This window comes from Argiope bruennichi, chromosome 11, assembly GCF_947563725.1.
Source record: "Argiope bruennichi chromosome 11, qqArgBrue1.1, whole genome shotgun sequence".
NCBI classification, from domain to species: Eukaryota; Metazoa; Arthropoda; class Arachnida; order Araneae; family Araneidae; genus Argiope; species Argiope bruennichi.
Genome location: NC_079161.1, coordinates 47,485,059 through 47,511,523, shown reverse-complemented (window position 1 = coordinate 47,511,523; position 26,465 = coordinate 47,485,059). Strand labels below are relative to the sequence as shown.

The 26,465-nt window shown below is 31.7% G+C and overlaps 2 protein-coding genes across 5 annotated transcripts; one reads left to right on the top strand and one right to left on the bottom strand.

The window, feature by feature from the left end:
• Positions 1 to 293: 293 nt before the first annotated feature.
• LOC129956870 (uncharacterized) lies at positions 294 to 17,735 on the top strand. 4 transcript variants are annotated; one of them, XM_056068841.1, is made up of 2 exons: positions 294 to 817; positions 15,057 to 17,735. In XM_056068841.1, the coding sequence occupies exons 1-2, from the start codon at positions 664 to 666 to the stop codon at positions 16,064 to 16,066; spliced, it is 1,164 nt and encodes a 387-aa protein (XP_055924816.1). In that variant the 5' UTR covers positions 294 to 663; the 3' UTR covers positions 16,067 to 17,735. The 4 variants fall into 4 exon arrangements, 3 of the variants coding, with proteins under 3 accessions (XP_055924816.1, XP_055924815.1, XP_055924817.1); XR_008782708.1 differs by lacking the exon at positions 294 to 817 and adding an exon at positions 3,952 to 6,998 and having other exon boundaries at positions 15,057 to 17,729; XM_056068840.1 differs by lacking the exon at positions 294 to 817 and adding an exon at positions 6,255 to 6,998 and having other exon boundaries at positions 15,057 to 17,733.
• Positions 17,736 to 18,048: 313 nt separating this feature from the next.
• On the bottom strand, positions 18,049 to 25,828 carry LOC129957642 (uncharacterized). Its single transcript, XM_056070076.1, has 2 exons — positions 25,237 to 25,828; positions 18,049 to 19,729 (listed from the first exon to the last, which is right to left on the bottom strand). Exons 1-2 carry the CDS (start codon positions 25,643 to 25,645, stop codon positions 18,717 to 18,719), a joined length of 1,422 nt encoding a protein of 473 aa, XP_055926051.1. The 5' UTR covers positions 25,646 to 25,828; the 3' UTR covers positions 18,049 to 18,716.
• Between the last annotated feature and the right edge of the window lie 637 nt (positions 25,829 to 26,465).

Here is a 26,465-nt window from a genome sequence, read left to right as displayed (position 1 = left end):
CGAAATACATTACCATGCTGATATGCACTTCAAAGGGAAAAAAAAAAAAAAAAGAAATCTGGCTAAAGAAAATAATTCAATAAGAATCAATCGGCATTTTTATTTTCACCATTTTCATCTCAAAAATATTTTCCGATAAAAATGTATCGCTACAGAAATATTTTTTTACTAAAAGTATCATTTATGATCAGTTAAAATTCTTGAGTTGAAAACGCTCGCCAATTTGTTTATAGAATGGCGCGATGACGGGTTACAATATTTTTCCATGAAACCTGCCAATAACACCAAACGGATATTCGCTCCGCCGTATTATCGTGTCTAAGTTAAGATCGTTAGTATCAAAAGAATGTGCTTCTAATTTCAGTTACTTACAGAGTGTTCTTAATAATTTGTTTTCAGTGTCTGAATATAAAGATGGCTAATTTTCGAAAAGCTTCCACTTTCTCAAAAAAGGATCAAATAATGTCTGTTCGGTGTTGTGAAATGATTGTATGGTGGCGCCCCCAAGGTGAAGCGAAAATAATTCTGTAACGCGAGAGTGGCTGTGTAGAGCGAGAGAGAGTGTGGAAAGCACGCGAATAAAATGGAGTTGTTCTAAAGTCTCTGCCATCTGATTTGTGTTGTGAATTACATTAAATGTGTGCGTAGAACTGGCGAAATAACATGGTCCGTCGACCCGGAGGTGGCTGGGACCGAAGAACAAAAATTTTGAAAATAGTGCATCAAAAATTAATTGAAAACGAAAGCGATAGTCTTGTGTTCAGAGTTCAAGTTTGGGTTTCACGGAGATTCAGTTGTTATTGTTACTTGGTGAGAGGTTAGTTATTCAAATTTTATGATATTGATATTGTTATATCTAGTGTTTTAAGACGTAATTAATTTGTGTTTTATTAATTTCATTTGTGATTGAGTTAATTTTTGTGAAAATGAGTATTACTAAGTTTAAAAAAGAGGAGTTAAAGGCTATTGCCGAGGAGTTAAAATTACCTATACCTGATAATGCTAAAGTTCTAGATTTAAGAAAGTTAATACAGGAGAGTAAGATTTATAAAACAGATAAAGAATCGTATCAAACTATTGTTGACTGTGTACTTGAGGAAATAAACGAGAGAAAAGATAAACTTGAGCGGGAAAAATTAGAAAACGAAAATCGACTTGAGCGGGAAAAATTAGAAAACGAAAATCGACTAGAATTTGAGAGAATTAAACTGTCCCAATTAGAAAGGGAATTAGAAATTGCAAAATTGCGTGAACAATCTCGAGAGAGTGAGCCATCACAAAATGACATTAAAACAATCGGAACAGAGTGTAATGTAGAGAGTTTGATTAAGAGTATTAAAACTCTAACTATTCCGATTCCTCAGAGAGCCGAGTCATTTAATTTATTTTTTCAGTCGATTGAGAAGGCATTTAAAACCAAAGATGTTCCCGAGAAATTAAAACCCGAAATTCTTTTAAATATCCTTGGAGAGAAAGCGTGTAATTTAATGGTTTATCTTCAAGAAGAAGATTTGAGTAATTATGATAAACTTAAAGCCATAGTGTTAAAGGAGTTTCAACCAACACCCCAAGAATGTCTAAATCACTTTAAAAAGGCGCAAAGGTTACCCAATGAAAGTTATGTGCAGTTCGCATCTAGATTGAGTGCAACTTTTGAATACTATTGTCAGTTACGGGAGGTAAAAGACTTAAAATCAATTTGTGAATTAATAGTGTCAGATAAAATAATCGAGACGTTGGATAGAGAATTAACTACTCATATTGGCGTAAAACAAGGAGAGACGTGGTTTAAACCACATGAGTTAGGCCGAGAATGCGATATTTTCATATCGTCGAAGGGAAAAATTAGAGAACAAAGTTTAATACCTAATTATAAATCTAAATATGAACCGCGGCGTTATGATGTCAGTAATAAAAATAATAGTCGTGGGTCAAAAAATACTTCAAGTGTTTATCTGTCTTCCGTTAAAAATGCGAAATGCATTGTAAATAGTTGTAAAACAAAGGAATCCCACCCACTGTATTTGTGTCCTGTGTTCAAATCTCTTAGCGTTGACGAAAGAATAGATATCGTGAAAACTAATTGCTTATGTTATAAATGTTTTTCCTCAAATTGTTTCGTTAAGAAGCCGTGTAGAGCTAAAAATTGTTTTTGTGGGAAACCGCACAATAGATTAATTCATTATCCCAAAAGAGATAACTCTTCCGCTCAGACACAAACCGCAACAGGAGCCAATGATTCGACGCCGTTGAATCCAAATGCACATGCTTACGTCAGTCAGGGAGGGTCAGCAAATATTGCCTTCCCCCAAATTGAGAGCGAGAGAAATGCATCAGTAGTGGCTACGAGTTTTTTGCAAAACAAAACAAAAACAGTTTTATTGAGTACCGTGCGATGCTTAATAGGAGACAGATACGGCGCGAGACATGAAGTGAGGTGCCTCCTAGACGGAGGAAGCGAATCAAATTTTATAACGAAGGATTGTGCTGATAGATTGCAGTTGAGGAATGAGAAAATCAATTTACTTGTATCTTGTTTAAATGATTCATCAATGACGGTTAATGGGTGTGTTATGGCAACCATAAATAATCTTGATATGAGTTTTAAAAAAGAGCTTAATTTGCTAGTTGTCAAAAAAATAACCGATTTAATTCCTTCAAGAATGATTAATGTTTCAATTGATTTACCTAACGATATTGAGCTGGCAGACTACAAATTTAATATTCCTGGAAAAATTGATGTTTTATTAGGCGCGGAAATATTTTATGAATTGCTTAGGCCAGGTCAAATTTATACAGGAGATTCTCGACTACTTTTGCAAAATACAGTGTTCGGATATGTCGCTAGCGGAAGTGTAGATGAGGAGGTGAATAACAAAATGCACTGTGGTTTAATTCGAGATAGTGATTTAAATACAACATTAAAGACCTTTTGGGAGTTAGAATCAATAGGTGTCAAGGACGAGGGTATTACTAGTGAGGAGGACGTGAATTTAGAATTGTTTAAGGAAAATATATGTTTTAAAAATGGTAGGTATGAGGTGGGACTCCCGTGGAAAAGAGATAGTAATGAGTTGAGCGATAATTTTGATTTAGCAAAAAGACGACTCAGCAGTCTTATGAGAAAAATGCAAAATGATAAGGTGTTGTATTCTGAGTATTGTAAAGTTTTAAAGGGTTACCTTGATGAAGGGATAATTGAGAGGGTAACAAATCCGTTTGCTTCAACAAATAACCCAGTGTTTTATCTTCCTCACCAAGTGATAATAAAAAATGAATCTCTAACAACAAAATTACGTATAGTTTTTGATGCTAGTGCACATGAAATAGGACAATTATCGCTGAACGATTGTTTACATCAAGGAGTTAATTTAAATCCAAACATTTTTGATTTGTTGATATCCTTTCGCTTGAACAAAATAGCCATTTTAGCTGATATGGAAAAAGCCTTTCTCCAGATTTCTTTGACTCCAAAAGATAAAGATGCAGTTAGGTTTCTTGTGGCTAACAGTGAAAACGATGTTCAAGTGTATAGATTCAATCGAGTTCTTTTTGGTGTGAACTCGTCTCCATTTCTATTGGCCGCAACTATAAAAACCCATATTGAGAAATATAAGGAACAATATCCCGCTACTGTGCGGACACTCGATAGTTGTTTTTACGTGGACGATCTCGTCGCTGGTGAAGACGACGTATCATCAGCATTTGACTTGTCAAACACAGCAGCGAAAATCATGGATGATGCAGGGATGAATTTGCGGAAGTGGATTTCAAACGACTGTGATTTAATGAAACAATGGCAGACAGAACATTTCGACCATTTAAATATTAACGATTTCGTGAACCAACCACATCGTGTTTTGGGACTTTCGTGGAGTCCTCAAAATGACTATATTAGTCTTAATTTAAAAGGTCTATTTGACTTCCTTCTGAAAAGGAAAAATACTAAATGATTCATGTTGATGGCCGCAGGCAGAATATTTGATCCAATGGGATTTGTATCCCCCTTCACTATAAGATTTAAAATCTTATTTCAAGAAATCTGGCAAAGTAAAACAGACTGGGACGAAGAGTTACTGCCAGATGTTAATGAGAAGTTTGAACAGTGGTGTTCAGAAGCGTCTTTCTTAGGTAAACTTCAGATTCCTAGATATGTCCTTGAGTGTGATAGTGAGAATCCCCCAGAGTGTGAAATACACACATTTTCCGATTCTAGCATTAAAGCGTATGGAGCTGTCTCATATTTAAGACTGAAAACTCCTAACAAAATTTGTGTGTATCTTTTAGCTTCAAAATGCCGTGTGGCTCCTCTAAAGCCATTATCCCTTCCACGTTTGGAATTAATGGGTGCGTTACTTGCTGCGAGATTGGCAAAAGAAGTATCAAGAGTCCTCAGTGAGAAAATATCAGCAACCAACCACTTTTGGACAGATTCCACTATAGCCTTGAGTTGGATTCAAGGTTCCAGCAGCAGATGGAAAGTCTTTGTCGCCAACCGTGTGAAGGAAATACAATCCTTGACAAACAAAGATATGTGGCACCATTGTCCTGGAAAGGACAATCCATCTGATCTTCTTACGAGAGGCATCAGCGCCGACTCACTGTTGAACTGTGAGAAGTGGTGGAATGGACCGAGTTTCCTACATGAAGAAAACATTGTCCCTAAAAATGATGACGTGATACTTAGTGATGACAGTGTGTGTCAGGAAGAACTAAAATCGTCTGAGAAAAAAACTTTGGCTGTGACTTTGGACAATAGTTTTTTGAACAAAATTCTTTCTGTATCTAATAATTTCCAAAAATTTTTATGTGTTCTTAGTTATATTTACAGGTTCATCGATAATTGTAAGCAACCATTTAACAAACAAACTGGACCATTGAAGATATCCGAAGTCCAACGAGCGGAAACTACGCTTGTGAAGTTGGTGCAACAGGTAGAATTTGAATCAGAATTAAAGGACTTGTCCACTAAGGGTATGGTTAGCCCTCAAAGTAAGATAAAAAATCTCTCTCCATTTCTAGACTCTGAAAAGGTACTAAGAGTAGGAGGTAGACTGGCATATAGTAATTTAAATTATGACAAAAAACACCAAATAATTCTTCCTAAGAATCACAAGTTAACTAATTTGATTCTTGAATTGACTCACAAGAGACAATTGCATGTAGGTCCACAAACTTTATTGTCTATTGTTAGACAGAGATTCTGGCCCTTAAATGGTCGTAATATGTGCAGGAAATTAGTTAATAACTGTACAATTTGTTTTAAAGCAAAACCCGTTACTTGTTCACAAATTATGGGTCAATTGCCAACCGAGAGAATTTCTCAAAATTTTCCTTTTAACAAAGTGGGAGTAGATTTCTGTGGGCATTTCTGGATTAAATATCCTAATCAGAGAAAAGGCGTTTTCAATAAAGTTTACGTATGTGTTTTCGTGTGCATGGTCACAAAAGCATGTCACCTTGAATTAGTTTCAGATCTAACTAGCGAAGCCTTCATTGCGGCTTTAAAACGATTTTTTAGTAGAAGAGGAAAATCTGAACATATATTTTCAGACAATGCTTCCAACTTTGTAGGCACACAATTAGAGTTAAAGAGACTGAGAAAAATTCTGAGTAATAGTAACAATAATATGAGTAAATTTTTGTGTGATGAACGTGTTCAGTGGAGTTTCATTCCACCAAGAGCACCAAATCATGGAGGCCTCTGGGAGGCTGGAGTCAAGGCCGTCAAATATCATATAAAGCGAATTATGGGTAATTTAAAATTCACTTATGAAGAATTTTTAACGATTCTTAACCAGATTGAGGGAATTCTCAACTCACGTCCCCTCTACCCTTTATCATGTGACCCTAACGATTTTGATGTTTTGACTCCTGGTCATTTCCTTGTTGGTCGTCCGATTTCAGCAATTGTTGAACCGAGTTTAACTGAACTGCCTGATAACAGGTTAAAGGTATGGCAAAAACTAACAAAAATTGTACAACAGATTTGGAAACGTTGGTCAAATAACTACCTAAGTACACTTCAAAATCGAAATAAATGGTTTTTTGAGAAAAATAATGTAAAAATAAATGATATGGTAATTTTGAAAGAAGAAAATTTGTCTGTGTGTAACTGGCCTCTTGGTCGAATTCTTGAAGTGTATTATGGTAAAGATAATAAAATCAGAGTAGTGTTAGTGAAAACTAAAAATGGAGTTTTTAAACGTCCTATTACTAAAATTTGTATTTTACCCATCCCAAATGAGTAATTTGTGTGAAAATTTCTCTTTATGTTATGATCACTGGTTGTTTTTGAGTATTATACTTGTTACCTTTTGTGTGAATTCAACTGTGTATATTTGATAAATTGAGTATTTCTTGTTTTTGCAATGTTGTATACTGTTTATTGTATTAAGTGGTATGTGTTCATTTGTATTGTTGTTGTTTACTTTTAAGTTTTTGAATGTATCATTCAACCCGGGGGTGGATGTTCGGTGTTGTGAAATGATTGTATGGTGGCGCCCCCAAGGTGAAGCGAAAATAATTCTGTAACGCGAGAGTGGCTGTGTAGAGCGAGAGAGAGTGTGGAAAGCACGCGAATAAAATGGAGTTGTTCTAAAGTCTCTGCCATCTGATTTGTGTTGTGAATTACATTAAATGTGTGCGTAGAACTGGCGAAATAACAATGTCTTTTATTGAAACCTGTGAATTGCCATCTTTCGAAATAAAGCTGGCATCAGGTTTATATCCCATTGTAAAGGAAGTAACTGAAAATTTTTGGTTGAAACATTTCAGTGCAGGTATACTTCCAGACGACAAAATTACTGCTAATCAAATACTAAGCTATAAAAAGAAAATTAATTCCATAAGTGAACTGTTGGAAACTTATGAAGAATTTTTGAAAAATTATCCATCATGGTCTAAACAACGGAAAGAAACCATTGAAGCACTGAGAAATGTGGAAAAACATTTGGAGAACTTGGTAAAGAAATGCCATTCAGTTTTTCAGCAATCAGGTTTGTTAAAAAATTAAATTTTTAACTTTTTGTGTTTGATGCATTTGATGCGTTTTGTGTTAGATGCATTTAAAATTAAAAATTGTTAATTAATCGATCTTTCGGATTCATTCTGAAGTACTTTTAAATTAAAATAAAAAAGAATAAAGGAAATAAAAAATTTCTAATCTGCATTGCATTACCCTAACTGGCGTAGAAAATTCACGCATTTGCGTAGTGTGTTCTGATTGTTGACAGTTGTATTTTCATTTTAATTAAAAGTTTAAAAATTATGGGTATTTTACTGTTGTAGCTATCTCAGACTCGATCGATAAATAAATTAGACTTGACTTGATTTTAGAGAAATATGGACTTGATTTTCTATTTTGTTTTATTATTTATTTTTAATAAATTTATTTATATCTTTAAATGCATCGTTTTTTTAGGTTATTTTTTTTATTTGTTATTATTTGATTCTTTATCGAAATGCCCAGAAAACGCAAATCTAATCTTTTGAATAGGTGTAATAAATCTCGGACTATGAAAGTAGTAGAAGACCTGTTTGCAATTGCAGTGAGCACTTGCGGACTGTCAAATCTCCTCCAGTTGTGGGATACATACAAGGACACTTTGTAAGAAGATATCGTGTTTAGGCTGGAAAAAGGCTTCGTATCAGAGAGTTTGGCAGTAATATTATAAAAGCTACCATTTTTACCGGAGCTGCTAAAGCAGGCAGCGTTTTAATTAACCGCATACCTGTGATTCCAAACAACTTGCCATTTTGTTTCAAGAGGTTGCAATTTCCTTTAAAATTGGCTTTTACAATGACGACAACAAATCCCAGGGCCAAACCAGGGCTTAATGTTGTATACATTATGGTATAATGTATACAACATAATATATTAGAATAAAAATAAATGTTGAAATTTCTCAATCAGTTACAAGTTTCTTGATTATATCATATCAGACTTCGCTTTCAACAACACTATAATGATACGGTTTGATAACATTTTACGTTTTGATCAGACCGTCAGTTCTCATACAAACACTCAAAATTTCCACGCGAACGAAGTCTCGGCTGGTTTGGTTATATTAACGTCCCGTTTGAAGCAACACTAGGGTTATTTTGAGACGGACCTCGTAATTTTGAACTGCGGTCAGATGACGAGGACGACACCTGAGCTGGCACCCCCTCTCCACACCACACCACACCAGCGGGAGTACGTTTGGTCATGACGGATTTAACGTGCAACAGACCCCCTTACACGACGGTTCTTCGGTGGAATCGGGTCTCGAACCTGAAACCCGCCTGTTCCAAAGCCGAGACCTTACCACAAGGCCACCACGGCCCACGAAGTCTTGGGTAATGGCTAGTATACGTATAAATTTCATTTATTTATAATTGCAAAGTTTATAAATTTGAGTGAAAATTTGTTAAATTAATTAGAAACCTAAAGAAGTAGATGCAAAAATTCACGAATTCTTATTAATTTTATTTGTGCATTGAAATATGATATATAAATACAAATTTGCGTTTCCATTTCTGTCAGTTTTAATTTTAAATTTATTTTGTCTTTTGTAGTTGCATTAGTCTTTTAAGTTTGATGATATTCTTTTTACTACCATTTTATTTATGACTTTGCTTTAAAATATATAAAATAAATGATTTCTGACATATAAAAGATAATTTGGTAAAATCCTAGATGGGCCCACCTCTTGGCGACTTATTTGAAATCTCGCCAAATTTACTAGTTGAATATTTGTTATTTTTATTATTTTTCTATTAAAAAACGATATTTAAAGGCCAGAAATAATAATAAATATAATAAAAAATAAATATAATAAATAAATAATAAAAAACAAAATAATAAATAATAAAAAACAAAATAATAAATAATAAAAAACAAAATAATAAATAAATTAATAAAAATATAAATAAATAAATAAATATAATAAAAATAAAATAAAAATAAATCGAAAAAAAACCCCCGTCTATGTTGTCACATTATCGCCACTCGTTTGGCGAGAATTCAAAAAGATGCCAAGAGGCGGGCTGTGCTAGGATCCACCCGATAATTTAAATTTAGAATTGTAAAAAGAGATAATAGCAATAATAAGATAATAGATTGAAGGAATTTTTAAAAATATAAGTATATCAGTATTTTATTTAAGTGTAAGATTTGCTTGCTTTCAGGAAATTTTATAAATTTTTCCTGGTGACCCAAAAAATAATACAAAAATTTATAATATTAATGTGGAATTGTATATACAGTGGCTCAAAAAATTAAGAGTACATCTTACGTTTACTTGATAAATGCGACTTTCAATATAAATTAACACATTAACGGGAAGTGTAAACTTGTTTTTATTTTTACACATAACAAATGGTTTAATTTAGAGTAAAAATAAAGAAAAATCAACGAAAAATTTCTAAATCGAAAATTTTCAGAGGCATTTTAAATAAACCTACGCAGAATTTTGCCTCAAAAAATTGAGAATACACCAATGAAATTTTTAAATATCACGCATAGAAATAAAGTATCACTATTAAATTGCATCTCTTTTGGCTCTTATAATGGCCTCTAAACGTCATGGTACCGATTTGACCAATTTTTGGTGGTATTTGAAGATATTTTACGCCATTCTTCTTGCACCACTTGTTTTAAATGGGTTTTGTTTCTAATTTTGTGTCTTTGAACGCCTTTTTTGGGTATAGCCCACGAATATTCAATGGCATTGATGTCAGGGTACTGTGGTGGTGTGTGTAACTGTTGTTTACAATGAAAAAGACATCATATTTTGACGTTACGTGCATTCTGTTTGGGGTCGTTGTCCTGCTAGAAAATGGAATTTCCATCTAAACCCAAATTTTTAACACTTTCCTTTAGATTGCTGCTACCATATGGTTCATCCAACGTTGCAGAAACTTTTCGAATCATAGGCAGAAGTGTAAGTGCTGAAACTGTGCTAAATGCCATTAAACAACCTGGATATAAAAGTAGCATTGTTAGAGAGAAACCGTTCACCAGCTTGCAAATTCAGAAAAAGCATTTGAAGTTTGCAAAAACTCATCAATTGAAGACCAATAACCTTTGGAAGAAATCTATATTTAGTAATGAAAGAAACCTCAACATTTTTGGCAGTGACAACCATCTTACTGTATGGAGAAAGCCTAATACTGCTTTGTATCCAAAACGTTTACGTCCTACAGTTTAACATGATGGTGACTCCGTGATGTTTTGAGGTTACATGGCTTCATTCGGGGTAGGAAATTTAATTTTTATAGATGGCATTATAAATGATACGGTTTACTTGGATATACTTCGCAGCAATCTAAAGGATAGTGCTAAAGATTTGGGTTTAGATGGAAATTTCATTTTCCAGTAAGACAACGACCCCAAATATAGGTAGGTAATATTCATTTCTGAATATGAATTTTTCTTACATGAAATTAATTGCAGTTTAATAATAGAATTTTTAGCTACATTTCCTGTATTTTAAAAGAATAAAATATCATAATTCCCTATAATGCTTTTCGTTTTTAAGATTCATTTCAATAAACAATTTAAATGCCATTTATATGCAAATTTATATGCAATATTAGCTTTTTTTAAAAAGCTTACTATCGTAAAAAAATATGCAAATATAATAATGTAAATAAAAATGTAATTTTAAATGTGAGCGTTATTCTAAGTATCATGATTATATTGTGTACGTTGTGATAAAGTAAGACAATTATGTGTTTACAAAAGATACCTTCAAAAAATATTAATATAAGATGTCAATAATAATTTCTGCTATCAAGTTTTGGTTTCTAAAATATGCAATTGTCTTAAAAATTCAATTTATATTTCCACAATTATAATAGAGAGAATTGTTAATTTAATAACAATGCAGAGATTTACTTAAAAATAAAATTTTCGAATCTTTAGTTATAGGGCAAGCATGTAGTGCATAAAAGTGTAGAAGTAAAGGATTTTAATTAGCTGCGTCTGAAAATGGTTATTTAAATCAAGCGAATTATGTGGACTGTTACTGTTTCTTCCTTTATTTACTAACTTTCGGTGCTTTCTAACTAAGAGAATTGATATGAAGCTTATTTTCTAAATTCTTCTTTTTAAAGCATAGAGATTACTTAATTTGTTTGTGTTGGACGAAATTTTTCTTATTGAAAAAAGACAGTAAGAAAATGAAACCATTTTTTTTTATTATTATTAGTTATTTTATAAATTTCAATGCCTGCATTTATATTGTCAATTGTGATTTTACATGCATTTTTTATGCATTGCGTTTCAGGATATTTACTGGGATTTTCGTAATTTCGAATAATGAATATTAACTGGAAATGCTTGACATAAATTTTCAAATTATATAATTATAATAAAAATGAATGTGTATGTGCTGGGGCTTTACAGGTTAGACTGTTTGACCTACAGCTACCAAATTCGGTACATATATATTTTGGAGGGTGAGAATGTGCTTCTCGGAGCTATTTTTTAAAATTTTCAATTAATTAAAAATTAAGGGGAATTATTGGCATTTTTCAGCTCGTTGCTATTCCGTTGGCAAAAAGTCAAATTGAAAGATGAAGTTAATTCTTACTGCAAATTAGTCTTAGAAAAATGTAATGTTCAGCACATATTTGTATAAAATAAAATAAACATAAAATGTAATTTTTCTGAAAAAAAAAAAATACTAGAAAATGTTTTCCGTGATGTTTTAAAATTGCTATATTATTAATTCAATCACTCATTTTTATTTAAAGCATACATAGTTTAATATACACAGAGTATATCCACTCTAATTAGGGACCAACAGCTTATTTCTAAATCTGTTTAAAATAGATATGTAATTTAAAAAAATGTTCTAAGTGAAATAAATAATTATATGAATCACTAAATGTTCTAATGGATTACGAATTTTAAATTTTATACAGATCTGCTGTTCTGTGATCCATATCTAATAAAATATTCTTGAGACATTAATATTTTAAAAATATTTCCACTTTTTGCAATGAAAACTGGTTGAATTTTGAAAATGTCAATATCACCATTCTATAAAAACACGCAATTTATAGACATCTTCATTGACCGCCATGAAAAAAATATAACAATCAGCGCTTAGATTGATAGTCTAAAATAATGAAGTTGATTGTCCTAAAATAATGATATTCAAAGTTTTATAGTTCTGTCAGCCAGTTCGCAAATTGTACAGACTAACTTTATGGCAGAGGATGCCGACGTGCTCTGATTGGTTTAAGACTTGGCATCTTTTTGGCATTGTTTTGCACTCATAATAGTGTATTTATCGCTTATTTGGCTCAAACCTTGCAAAACTGTGCAAAACTGTTTCCGATCTTTGTTGATATTCTTGAATACATTCCTAAAATATGTGTTACAGAAATGCAAGAAATAAGTATTCAAAAGAAATGTATAAACTATTTATATATTTATAAATCTTAATATTAAGTTAATAACAAATATCAAGATTAATAATTAGAGTGTTAATAACTATATGAATCTAAATATCTTAACAAATATAGCACATTTGCAGATAGACATCTTATGGTAATAATTTGAATACGAAATTAATAAATAAATATCTCCTTATTTTATTTTGCATGAATATTCAATAAGAATTATAATGATTTCTATTCCGTTTAACGTCGTCTAAATATCTTAATAAATATAGTATATTTGCATCTAAATATTTCATGGTAATGATTTTAACTTAAAAATTTAATAAAAAAATTGGCCGATCATTTCCTGTAAAATAAGAGCTTAATTTTCAGGTCTTATTTTAAAATTACTTCACAGAAAAATTGCTACCTGTGCTAATTCTTTATTCACAAGATCTTAAATACGAAAAACAGCTCTATTTTCATCAATCTCAATTATGTTATAATTGTATTTCTCTGGAAGAATTAATTCCTCCATTTTGAAAAATGGCAGGCAAAAAAATACGTAGAAACCAAACAATGCAACAGGGTTGCAACAGCTACAGCATAGAAAGTCTGTGCGAAAGAAATCGACCAATCAGAGCACGTCGGCATCCTTTGCCATAGAGTTAGTCTGTACAATTTGCGAACTCGCGTTCTGTCAGGCTTGATAGAAGAAGTTTGAAACGTTAGATTATGAAGAACATTTTACTGAATATGATTTATAATAGTGAAAGATTGTATAAAATTTAGGCTTCATAAATGATTTTAGAAGCACATTCATGGATTGAAAGCAATATTATATTATTTACCGCACTTAAATCTTTTTGAAGATAAAACTGAATTTTATGATGAAGTAAAGAAATTTTTATTGAATAATTCTTTGAAATACTGCAAAATTTATTAAAAAGATATTCTGTGGCACACATATGATTACAATGTTGGGAGATTCGATTTTCTGAAGTCATACTTTTAAAATATATGTTTCAGCAAAAAAGTTTTTGAATTTATTGAAGTTTTATCTCTTCCATTTCAAATTCAAATTTAAGTCTTACTTCAACTGACATCAAATTAGAGAGATAAATAGCACAATGCACAAAATATCGTGAGACTTCTATAATGATATGAATTATGTGATTATCGAAATTTGAAGCTTAAAAATATTTTATTGAAGGAACTATTAGGAGACCAAGGATTATAAATATTTAACTGAAAATTTTAAAGAGTATTATTCCTGGCGAACTAACTGGTCTTCAAAGGTGACAAGTAAATAATAAATCTTTTAGTTCATATCTTTTCTGAATCTACAACATCTTGGGCCGGCTTAAGCGACTGGCATGGAAGGGAAACTGAAATCCATTCTTTATACCCAAACTTTTAAATATGTAATTAGTTTATCTTTAAATAAAGTTATTTCTTAAATGATGCATTCTGTTCTACAGTTTCATACTGACTTATAATGTAAATTAAAAATTGTGTGAGCATTTTAAAAAATGACCATAGATTCAAATGGTCATTATTTAAATATACTAGAATTTATTTAAATATCTTTTAATCTAAAAATTATGTGAAGATTTTAGTGCACAAGAGCAGAAGAAACATAAAAGAGGAAGAAATTAAGTATCCCTGATCTTATATACCACGAGATTTTGATAGGGATTTCTCTAGACGCTTCGACCACAGGCAATGGAATCATAGGGATCTTTTAGAAGAATTTGCTTAGGTCAGCAAAGCGAGGAGCACAATACAAAACGGCACAAAACGAAATGAGGAAAAGCTCATGAAAATTTTATCCCTGTGAATATATACTGTGAGATTTTAATAGGGATTTCCAAAACGTGTCAATCACAGGTAAGGGAATCTTAAGGATCTTTTATAAGAATCTGTGTAAGCGTGCAATATTTTATTCCTTCACTCGGAGCGTGGGAACCTCTGATTAAAGCATTTTCACAGAGCTTCTGTTACATTAATTAAATAGAAAAAGTGGAATGGGATCAGGAAATAAGGAAATATTATAGATTGAAGTTTATATGGTGTGAATTAAGAAAAAACTTTGGAAATTAATTAGAATTGAACTTCGATTTTAAAATATCATTATACACACACACACACACACACACACACACACACACACACACACACATATATATATATAAACATTTTTTAAGCAGGGGTCGAAGAAAGAGAAGACACTTTCGAATATTCAATTTCGCTTTTATTCCAGCATTATTTATGTACAAGAAGAGCGAACGAACTGACGTCTGTTCACCAATGATACAGAGCACAAGAAGCGTAAAAGAGAAAGAAAATATTTTTCCCAAGTTATTTATACTCTGAGATTCTGATAGGAATTTCTTTACATGTGTAGATTTAGGCAAGGGGAATTTAGGTATCTTTTAAAAGAATTTGTTTAGGTTGGCAATTTTTTATCCCTTCACACGGAGATTGGGAACTTGGTGACTTCAGCAACTTTTGACCTCGTGTAACATTAATTAAATATAAAGGGTGGAATCGGATCAGGAAATAAGAGAACATTTTAGAATGAATTTAGTATGGGCTAAATGGAAATGAAAAGAAATTAGAATTAAAATAAAATCATAATATATGCATTATTAATAAAGAGTTTTGTCTTTCTCTTTCAGGTCCAAAGCTTTATTATCAACTAATGGGCCTGTTGAAATCATTTGGTGTACTTACAGACGAAGAGAAGAAAATTCTTGACGATTTTAAATCTAAATTCGAAGAGAGCAGACGTGAAGCCCTCAAAATGTGCTCTGTGGATCTCATCTTACAACATGAACTGGCCACACGCGAGTTTTATGAAGGTATGACCGATTACATTGATGATCTCTTTGGTGATCATATTTCTCACCAAATTCTGGGTGATGTGTTAAAACTTTTAAAGAATATTCCAGAACAGATTGATAATATTGATAATATTTATACTCAACTGAGAATTTGTTTGACGTCCATTCTTCCAAAAATCGGCAAACTTCGTTCCAAAGGATTTTCAGTATCATGCGCCATTTTGACAGTCTTCCTCGCCGTGTTCCTAAATCGTCGCCAACGTTGCGCCATTTTGATTCATCGCCACGATCTTGGCATTCTAAATAATGCGGAAGCAGAAATCGCCAAATTGATTGCATCAGCTCATATGGAGCGCTCTAAGTTTGGAGAAGTAGTCTCTACAGAAATGAAGAAGAAAATTGCTTTAGGGGCTATGGATGTCGTTGGCATAAATTTAAGAATTGCAACCATCATTCTCAACTCTATTGATGTGAATGATGGGTTCTTAACTTGTGAAACAGAACTAGTCTCGGAACTAATCAATAAGCTGGAAAAGGACCACGTTTCATATCAAAAAGTTTATGAAATACTTAAAACATCTTCCAAAGAAAGGTTAAAGATGCAGGATATAACCAATTGGACAAGCGTTATTATCTATCATATCCCTTCTGGTATTGGCGAATTTGGAATAAAAATTGCGATGAAGAGATTTCTTGGCGATGAAGTTCAAAATTGTATAGATCTTAAAAGATTGTCAACCAATGGAAATAATTGGCTTGTAAAAATCCCCACCAATCATTCTAGTTTGCTCTTGAAAGAAAAGTACATATACATTGCAAAGAAAAAATGTTTAATTATGGCTTAATAAAATATTTAGAATTTCCGATTCATTTACTTTGTATTTAAAAGCAAAAAAAAAAAAGCCGCCAACTTTAAAGGAATAGATATTCTCATATCCTGCCCCATTTTAAGGCTATTTTAAAGCCATTAAAAGGCTATTTTAAAAGTTTTATGAAGATGTTTTAAAATTAAAATATGCAAGTCAACGACTTTTTTTTGAAGAAAAAAAAAACACTTTAAACTTGAAATTCTGAATCGTTTTTTCGTTCTTTACCCATTTTTTTTCACTCCAAAACTGTTGGTGGTGTCCTTCTTATTTGAAGAATCGTTCCTCGATCATAAATATGCGTTTTTATATCAATACGAAACATGTCATATGTTATATATAAATGATAAATTATTGCTAACCTGACCTGGACAGTCGAAAGCTTCCATTTCTTATCCCGAATCAAAAGTAGGCATCCGGTTTGTCTCGAATATAACCGTCATGGATAAACAGTTCAAGTCCCAACCCTTTCTGCATCAGCAAAATCACATCCCAAATTAGCTACGACCATCCTGAATTTCGATTTCTGGCTCAGATTGAAAATGTATCCTGAGTCAAATTAAATGTCGTCCAGTTTTTTTTTTTTTTTTTTTTTTTTACGAATTAGTTAAATACCTCACATGGAAAGATAAATAAAGCTGAATTTTATGTTTTTAAGAGTTTGTATTCAAAAAACGAAATGATGCAACAGTAGTAAAAAAGCTATTTAATTAGTTGAATTGAGTTTGTTTTTTTATAGCACAAAAGCTACCTTTGGCTAAGCTGCGCCGCATTCTTGCGATTAAATCATTTGCATCAGTTTATAATAAAATCAAAACTTGGAATGTTTACAAGATCGAAATGTCTAAAAGCGTAAACCTATGAGTCATGAAAAAGCGCAACAATGATGTATGGTATGGTACTGTGCTAAAAAGCGCGGTTAATGTTTATATATGATTATGAAAACCAATATTTTTTTTAAAAACTAAAAAGGCCAACATGCGGAGTTTTGGAAAGCAACTCACCCAATTCAAGGCGAGATTTCTGTTAAAGTGCAAGACACTGGATAGAAAACCGTGGACATTCTACAATAATGTGTAAAACAGACATAGGACTATTACACATTGAGCAAAATGGTATTGGGTTCCCCATCAACAAATGTCGGTGGGTGAATCGAGTGTACCCAATTTTCAATCTAGTTAAAATTGTGTCCAGTTTTCTGTTTAAAGTGGGCCAGAGATCTATTGAACTTATTACGAATCTGTGCACCCCATTCAGTTTGCCATTTGGAATGAAAAATGTGACACATATATTTCTTACAGTCAGTAAGAGGAATCTGTGTTTGCAAGAAAGTAGTAGCCAATTTAGCTGCCATATCAACCTTTTTCATTTCCTGGAGTTCCCACATGTGCGGGGACCCAGCATAAAATAATTTGAAAGCTCTTTCAGATAAGTTTGTCACACAAGTTTAAAATGTTGAAAAGCAAAGGATGGCTGCGAGCGTGTAAAGATGATTGGCATTCCAAAGCGCTCAATAAATCTGTGTATATTATATAGCTATCTGTAGAACAATCAGAAATAACCGATAAAGCTTTTTAAATAGCAGTTACTATTTCATTAGAGCTGCAAAACTGAGAAATCAATCCTTAATTCAAATAATTATTCCGAATTTGGTAATATTATAATAAATTCTTTAAGAATTATTTCATTCTTTGAATTTTTTTTTTTAATCAACTCACTTTAATTTTTACTTGTTATTGCTTTTTACGAATTCTTAAGGTTTTCTTTACTTATTTTGTCAATTAAATATTTAATGTTTTTTTTTAATTTTGTTATAAACCAATTATATAATACAGATAATTACTCTCTACAAATAAAAAAAATAAATAAAATTCGAAATAAATTTTTAATCTAGTATTAAAGTGTTAACATAAAAAAAAAGTAAAAAAGAAATTTAAACAGGCATTAAAATCAACCATTTAATAGCATTAAAATACATACAAAATTTAATTAAATACAAAATTAAAATTAAAATAAATACAAAATTTAAAAATTATACCTGGATATCAAAATTTGGGTTTTAATAGAAATTAACACATATTTTTTATTAAAAATACATTTTACAATCTTGATTGCTTCTGAATTCACAAATCATCTCTGGATTTAAAACTGTTGTTGAAGGTTATGTTCTAAACACTAAAAAGTTGAATATTGTCCTAGTTTTATTATATACAGAAACAGGTTCAATTCTTTTTTATATATAATTGCTTTTTCTTTTTGGCAATAAAATGTGTTATCATGATTCTATCGCCATAATTAAAATTTTTGAAAGTAATGCTTTCTACTTCAATGTCATCCCATTTTTTCAATCCGATTGGTTTTAAGTAATTTAAATAGTTAAGTTTATGTTTAAGTTCTACAATTTGATTAAAAAAAGTAATCAAATGTAAAAGAACTGCAAGAAGCTGTTGCGTATTTCTCAACTTAGCTAATTGTTTCCTTTTTTCCTTCGTCTCGCTTTCTGAGTCATATTGCACTTCCGTTGTATCTTGTGTTGAATTTCTGAAATAAATCTATTTCTTCTTGCAAACTTTCAAAACTTTTGTGTGGTCTCTTCTGAAACCTATGCTTTTTTGACCGAAGAAACATTTTATGCTTCTATAGAACCCTCAGCATCAATGCAGGATTCAGATGATTCGGACTCGAATGAGTCCGAATCATCTGAATCCTGCATTTCACTGTGACTCAGAGAACAATTTTGTGCTTCTTCTGAAAACATGGCAACATAGACTTTCTCGAGTAAGTCCAACTCTTCTTGTAACTTTTCAACTGCTTTTTTAATTTCCTCTCTTTGTTTACACGTCGAGCCATTCTTAATATCAATTGAGGTTAAGACGATGTTCGCCGCATTGATGGCGATTCCTAGTCCTGCAAACACACCTAGCGATATCTCTCTCGCCGCTTCTATTGGAAGATATTCAATGGCGCTGGACCCACCGACGCTAACAGCTGCAAATACTCGCGCCAGTTCAGCGACATTGTCTATGTCAATATAGAACCTGTTCATCAGTTCTTTTGTTTTCAGAATGCATTGGAAGATAAATCTATTCCGTCTACTAAGGAATACTATTACAAACATAAATGTGACGATGACGGCAGACAACCCCGGTCCTAAATATTTGGCAAAGAGTTTGGCACTCAACATGTGCCTTACGCAGAATCTCATTGCCGCTTGCAACCACCGAGGACTTTTGGATTTTAAGTCGTGTAGTCGTTTAACATCAGCAAACAGAGTGTCCATGTCTTCATACAGCTGTTTTATGACATTGAAGCCAATAACATCTTCAACAGCATCAATCAGTTCTTTAGTGTGTTTGAACCAGTTCTCCATGTAAGCAAAGGTCCTCTTGTCACCTTCTAGAACTTTCTTGGCCGCTTCCATGCGTTGGCGTAAAAGCGCCATCTCAGCAACTTTGGATCCAAGCGAAGAAAATCCACCAACACCAGCTGCTATTCCGCCATTTACCACCAGAGGTGAAATAACCGCTGGAGCAGCTGGGAGAAGGAAGCTTGGCACGAATGGCGCAATCCCGCTCAAGCAAGCTGGGAGTGCTGCGACAGGAGCAGCTGGTGGAAACAGAAAGACACTGGCTATTGCAATAGCTGAAACAAAATGAAAAAAGTTAAAAATTAAATAGTAAGTGATTACGTGTATTAACTATATGTGACACATACATAACATGCTTAACTTCACGTATTAGTATGCATGTATTGTAGTAGTATTATGTATAAGGGTGTCCCAAAAGTTTCTTTCACATCGCCAAAAAGGGTCCGTTTTTAAAAGTGGCTTATCACTAGAGATGAAACTTTGATTTTACATGAAATTGTGCATAGAAAACGCACTTGATGTAAGGACAATAGGCCTTCAATTGTCTCAAAGCCAGAAATACACCTGAAAAAAGTTCTTTTGCCCATCTGGTGGGATGGGGTGGGTAATTTTTCTACGAGCTCCTTCTTCAAAATGAAACAATGAATTCTACGAAATCATCATCAACTGGATCCATTGAAAGCTGCCATAGCAAAAAAACGACCAGAATTAATGAATCGACAAAGCGTTGTTTTTCATCATGACAACGCGGGACCACGTATTGCATTAGTCGCAAGAGAGAAGCTCTTACAGTTTGAGTGGGATGTTTTACCGCATCCTGCCTACTCTCCAGATCTCTCTCTATCTGATTATTACTTATTTCTGTCCCTAAGAAATTCTCTTCGAGATAAGCGCTTTAAATCCCCCAGCGAAATAAAAACGCAGCTCGAGGATTGTTTTTGTCCAAAACACAACAATTTTGAAGACATAATGAGGTTAGAATTTTATTTCTACAATTTCTTTATTATGGAAGTATTTTTAAATAAAAGATTGAAATCTTTGTAAATTCTTGTTAAAATATTGGAAATTGAAAAGAAAAAAAAATTATTTTTGCTATAGATGAAATTTAAAAAAAGATTAAATAAAATGAATAAAAGTGAAGTAAAATAAACGCCGAGAACGCGGATCGAACCTACGACCACTGGTAAGCGACTTAACACTCAGACAACAATGCAACATACGATTCGTTTGGGGATGGAATTGAAAGCTACATGGTTATTCATTTGTGTATATTCTATAATGGTGCAAATCCATGTATGAAAGCCATGTGTATATCAAAAAGAATAAGTCTGCGCATGCCCAGAATCTCGGATCGAATTTAGACTTTTATTTCTTCAATTTCTTTATTTTGGAAGTATTTTTAAATAAAAGATTGAAATCTTCGTAAATTCTTGTCAAAATGTTGCAACTTACAAAGAAAATTAATAATTTTTACTATACGTAAATTTTAAAAAATTAAAATTTGAAAAAAAAAAAAACTGAAATTAAACGAACGCCGATAGCGCGAATCGAACCTACAGGCACTTGACACTCGGACCACAAGGAAACGTACGATTTGTTGAGCGATGGAATTGAAAACCACAAAGTTATTCATTTGTGTATGTTCTATAATGGTGCAAATCCTTGCATTTAAGCCATGTGTATATCAAAAAGAATGAGTCTGCGCATACCCAGAATATCTGACTGAATTTTATATTTCTTCAATTTCTTTATTTTGGAAGTATTTTTTAAAAAAGACTGTAATAATAATCGGACATTTCTTTATCATTCTCAAGAAAATACCCATTAATTTTAAAGTTATCAACTTTTGAATTAGACCCCCTTAAATTTATTTTTATATCATAACAAAACTTTAACTGCATATATCTTAATTGTCTCCAATCGGCCTACTTCAAAGCATATTTGTGCTTGTCGACATTATCGCGTTTACATGTTTCTGAAGGTGCAGATTGAAAGGCGATCAACCCGTTGTTGCCCGTTTGCTGAAAATGTGACAGATGTCTGCACTATATATTTTAAATCTATGTACTGAATTTTATCTATTTAGATCTCTTTGTTATATCATTATCGTGATAACTTATTATCGAATAGCCGGGCAGACGAACTTTCTCTAAATAGATTTTACTCAAAAGTTGGCAGAAATCTGCAAGTTTGGTGTAAAGACCGTATACCAAATTTCAACTGTCTAGCTGAAAGCGTTTTTGAGTTAGCTTTGTCACAAACGAATGGACATTTTCCAAATGCGTGTTTTCCGAACTAGGAGGCCTAAACCATAGAAATTCGTTAAAATTTCGAGTTCGAATTTTTTGATGATTATTTTCTTTTCTTTATGCTATGTATATCAGAAAGCGCCAATGAAATTTAAAGAACATTCGAACCTCATCAGAATATGATCATATTTGAGGCTTCCTTCTTTTCTTTTCTTTTTAAAATTTGAACTTATTGATATAATCGCTATAATGTACAGACAAAATGTATTTAACGTTGTTGCAATGCTCGTGGGTATAAATCCAGTATCTAAAACAATGAAAGCTGTAAAATATATAAAAAAAAATATTTATTAAAATTAGAGAAAAAATGCATTTAAATAAAATTGGGAATAATGAAAAGGTCACTTTTTAAAATTAGGAAACTATTTTAAAATATTTGTTGTGCAATAATGGAAAAATTGTTAAGTACTAATGACGTAAAGCAAAGTTAAAATACTTACGCAATTTTATTAAGGTCGTTTTTTATTGAATGATAATGCAAAGTTATTGTGAAAAAATGTTAAAATCTTGTGTAATTTTTAATTAAAAATCTAATTAAACTTTTGAAAAACTCAATCTGAGTTAACATCTATAACCCAAAAATAACTAGGAGCCAAATTTGAAAACTCTAGATCCCATAATCTGTTCTGTAAGATTATAAAGGAAGGATTGAAGGATTTTTTATCAAATTTGCCAAATCGCGCATTTTGCAAATAGTCTGCGAACTTGGGAGCAATGTAATTTAAAATTTACTTGCATTTATCTCTAAATAGCCAAAATAACAATAAAAAACATTGTTGCCTTTAATTAAAAATTCTGCTTTTACCAGTAGTGTTTGTAATTAATTTATTTCAAATACAAATTATTTTAATATAAATGGATGTCATGCATGATATCAGCACAGTAGACTCTCAGCTATTTGGTGGATAATTGATTAGAGAACTGCCAGATTAAAGTGCCAAATTAATACAATTTCGTTTAAAAAATGCAAATCAATAGCAAATGTTTACAGAAAAAAGTGTTACAAAATAGAGCAGGATCGTTTAGAGTCCATATTTTGCATAAAAATGAGAAACCATAATATTTTACTTTATAGAAATTCGAATTTCCTAGCATTTATACTTAATCATATCATAAATAAAAAAAAGAAAAATTAATACTAAATTAAAAAAAGGTTAAAGAATTATTTCAGTGAAGGTTTCGTGAAAATATATAAGAAAGATAATTTTTTTATTCATTAAAAACTTGGTTCCATGCATAGAAAAAAATATTTCATTTTTAAATTTGTCACTTCTATTGAATGAAAATGCTATAAATATTTTAAATCAATTTATTTATCTCTGAGTTACTACTCGAAGTATTTCATTCTCAACAAATTATTGCGAGTTCGCAAATTGTACAGACTAAGTCTATGGCAAAGGATACCGACGTGATCAGATTGGTTTAAGCCTTGGCATCTTTTTGGCAATGTTTTGTTAAAAAGATGTCATACCGAAATATATTTTTATAAAAATATATAAAATTTGTGAATGTATCCCCTCCCCCCTATTTTTTACGGTTTACATGTAATATTAATCTGGAACACATATTCAGCAAAAAAGATCAAATCCTGAAACCTAAATTCAGGAAATATAAAAATTACAATTTATTAAAAATATTTTTTGGGTTTGTTTCTTCTTAATATTATTTTGATATAATTAAAAAAATTAGCTACGAAATCACATATTCCGTTAAAGCTTACATATTTATACGCTTTGGGCAATAAGTTATCATCTCCCCATATGTAGTTGATGGGAAAGTAACAAACGTTCAGCAACAAGTTTCAATGACTGCATAAATTATCTAATAAAGGCACGAAAATCATAGAAAAATAAGAATCATTTAATTGCTGCATCATATGTTGAGTAATTAGTTTCATATAGTTTTTATACTTCTGTGCATAAACAACATTAGTTACTTGTATTACTAGTATTATTAGTAATGTTTATTATTATTATTATTAATTAGTATTAGTAGTATTACTAGTAATATTTAGAGAAAACAATTACATTAATAAAAATTAGATCCTGTTGATATTCACTCGTATCTTTCATAAAACTAATGAAAGGTACAAGGTTTGAGCCAAATAAGCAAAAACTACACTATTATGAGTGCAAAACATTGCCAAAAAGATGCCAAGGCTTAAACCAATCAGAGCACGTCGGTATCCTTTGCCATAGACTTAGTCTGTATAATTTGCGAACTCGCATTATTTACAACTTATGGCAAAAACTAGTTGCGACAAGTTGTAATAATTTTAATCGGTTTAAAAATTATTTACAATTTCTGGCTTTCGCCTGCTTTAAAAATCGTTTGATAAAAAGTCTATAATTTTTCGAGAAGTTAAGAGTTTTAAAATCGCTTGGTGTAACTCATATTATTTTAATTAAAAATACAGTTGCATAAAAAATGATTTGTTTCCTGTGATTTTTTATATAAATGTATTTTTGTATTAAAAATATTCTACAGTTTTTAAATGTTTTTATTTCTATGCTCTGAGCATTCCATCTTGTGTTAGATATGCAATTTACTAATATATGACACAACACATAACCATGACAACTGTTTCCGATTTAGCTAATCTATTATAAAAAATATGTTTTATATTACTTTAAAATTAAAATAAAACTGTTCGCTAAATTAACAAATTTAGTTGTTGTTTACTTTTTAAATTTTTTTTTTCAAATTTTGATTAATGGTAAAAAAATATATTATCATTTTTAACAATTCTATTCCTTGTTGTAATAAACTGTTTCCATTGTTTCATAAAATATATATAGTACGGGATTTTCTCCAAAAAAGTTTGTAAACAACATGCTGTTACTTGGAAAAACAATATGCTGTTATAAAATAGGTTTTAAGGATGGTAGCATTTGCAATGGTATAATGATGTCATAAGACATTAAGAAAGTTCATGTTCACAACAGAGAGAATAGGTTAAAGACTATTAATATAACAAGACTTTAATGTTTATCAAAATTTAGTGTTTAAAAATTCATTAATGAAGGACTTATAAAAAACAAGTAAGATTTAATAGAAATTAAACACAATTAATACTTTTTCCCTCAAAATAATTGACCATCAGGGCGGTTAGCAGTTAATAATTTCAATTTATTCATTTGTTTTTTAATACAATCATTAATTTAATGTCACTTTCGTTTACAAGGGCGACAAACTCGATGGTCCCACCATTTTGAATGAACGATAAGGCAGCTTCTATATTTAATCGCTGATATTGAAAATTACAATAATTGTTTCAAATGCTTACAAGATAATAAAAATTGCAAATAAATATGTTATTTATTAGTTATGCAAGTCAGAAATTTAAATTATGAAATTTGATGTTGGAAATTTGTATATAAATTCTTTATCCATAAAGTAATTTGAAGTGCTTAGATTCTATTAATATGAATCCATATATGCTGTGAAATATGAGCAAAACGGAAAGTAATTACCTCCAGCTCCGCCAATAACATGGCCGGCCATTTTTCCGACATTGCACCAGAACTTCTCTTTCTGAATCGTTTGTTCGATCTCTGTCAACTTCTGGATGGCATCCATCCTCAAAATACTCCAGTCTGGAAAGTTCTCCACAAACTCTTCCCTAGCGTCCCTTGCTTTTTCGAGTAGTTCGAAGATTCTACTCAAATTCTTTTTCGAAAGTTCTATTCTTTCAACAGTAAAATCATCGTATTCCAAACCGTAATCTGGATCTACTTCCAATGCCTTTGGATGTCTTTTTATTTCAGCAAAAGCAATGGAATGTACTGTTTCGGCCAGCCCTCTCTCGTGCTCTGAAAACCCCAGATTCAAACCTCCCATTGAAGGGGTGAAAAACGTGTCGAAAAGATTTGTAATACTCATTTTTTTAGCTACATCGATAAATATCAAACAAAATATTACGATGTATTAAATGAACAGGGCAAATACAGCATACAAACAGAGGAACGGACGTATTTCTCCGCTACTATGCTTTAGAAAAGTCTTGCATCATCTAACATTCAAGTTGATAAACAACGGAACTAGGTAAAATGAAAATACTTATGATTAAAAAAAAAAAGCACGCCCTCTTTGACAATGGGCTTATCAATCTGATCAGGTGATCACAGTCACATCACTGGTTAGTTTTAGAGTCCAATTTCATTTTAGGTATCCAAATATTTCATTATCTGGTATCTAATAATCAGTACCTGGTATCTAATACCTAAAAGAGTAATCACAAAATAAGCGCCAAATTGGCGAAAATCCAACGAATGCCTGCCATTATAAGATTAGACGAAAAGATATTGTCACATAGATAAATAGAATGTTTTTAATTCGAATTCATAGATAATTCGAATTCTTACTTTGATATCTTGCATTTCTATGCATATTCTTTTAGGTATCAGATACACGATACTAGATAGTGTATGTACTGAATTAACGACAAAATGGCGAAAATAAAAACAATGTCACTCTACTCTAAGCTGTTACTTAGATAAGCTGTCAAAATACTACAACATACTGTTCGTTTCAGTATTCTGAGACGATCATTTTTCGTTGATTCTATCTCATTAAAGGGAGAGATGCGGAAGGAGAGATGAGTGTATTTCCGGAATTCTTCGTCATTCTTTGACCTTGATTTTCACCCTATTAGATATTTTTTTGCTCAATTTTTTTTCACGTTTATGTGAATATCGTGTCG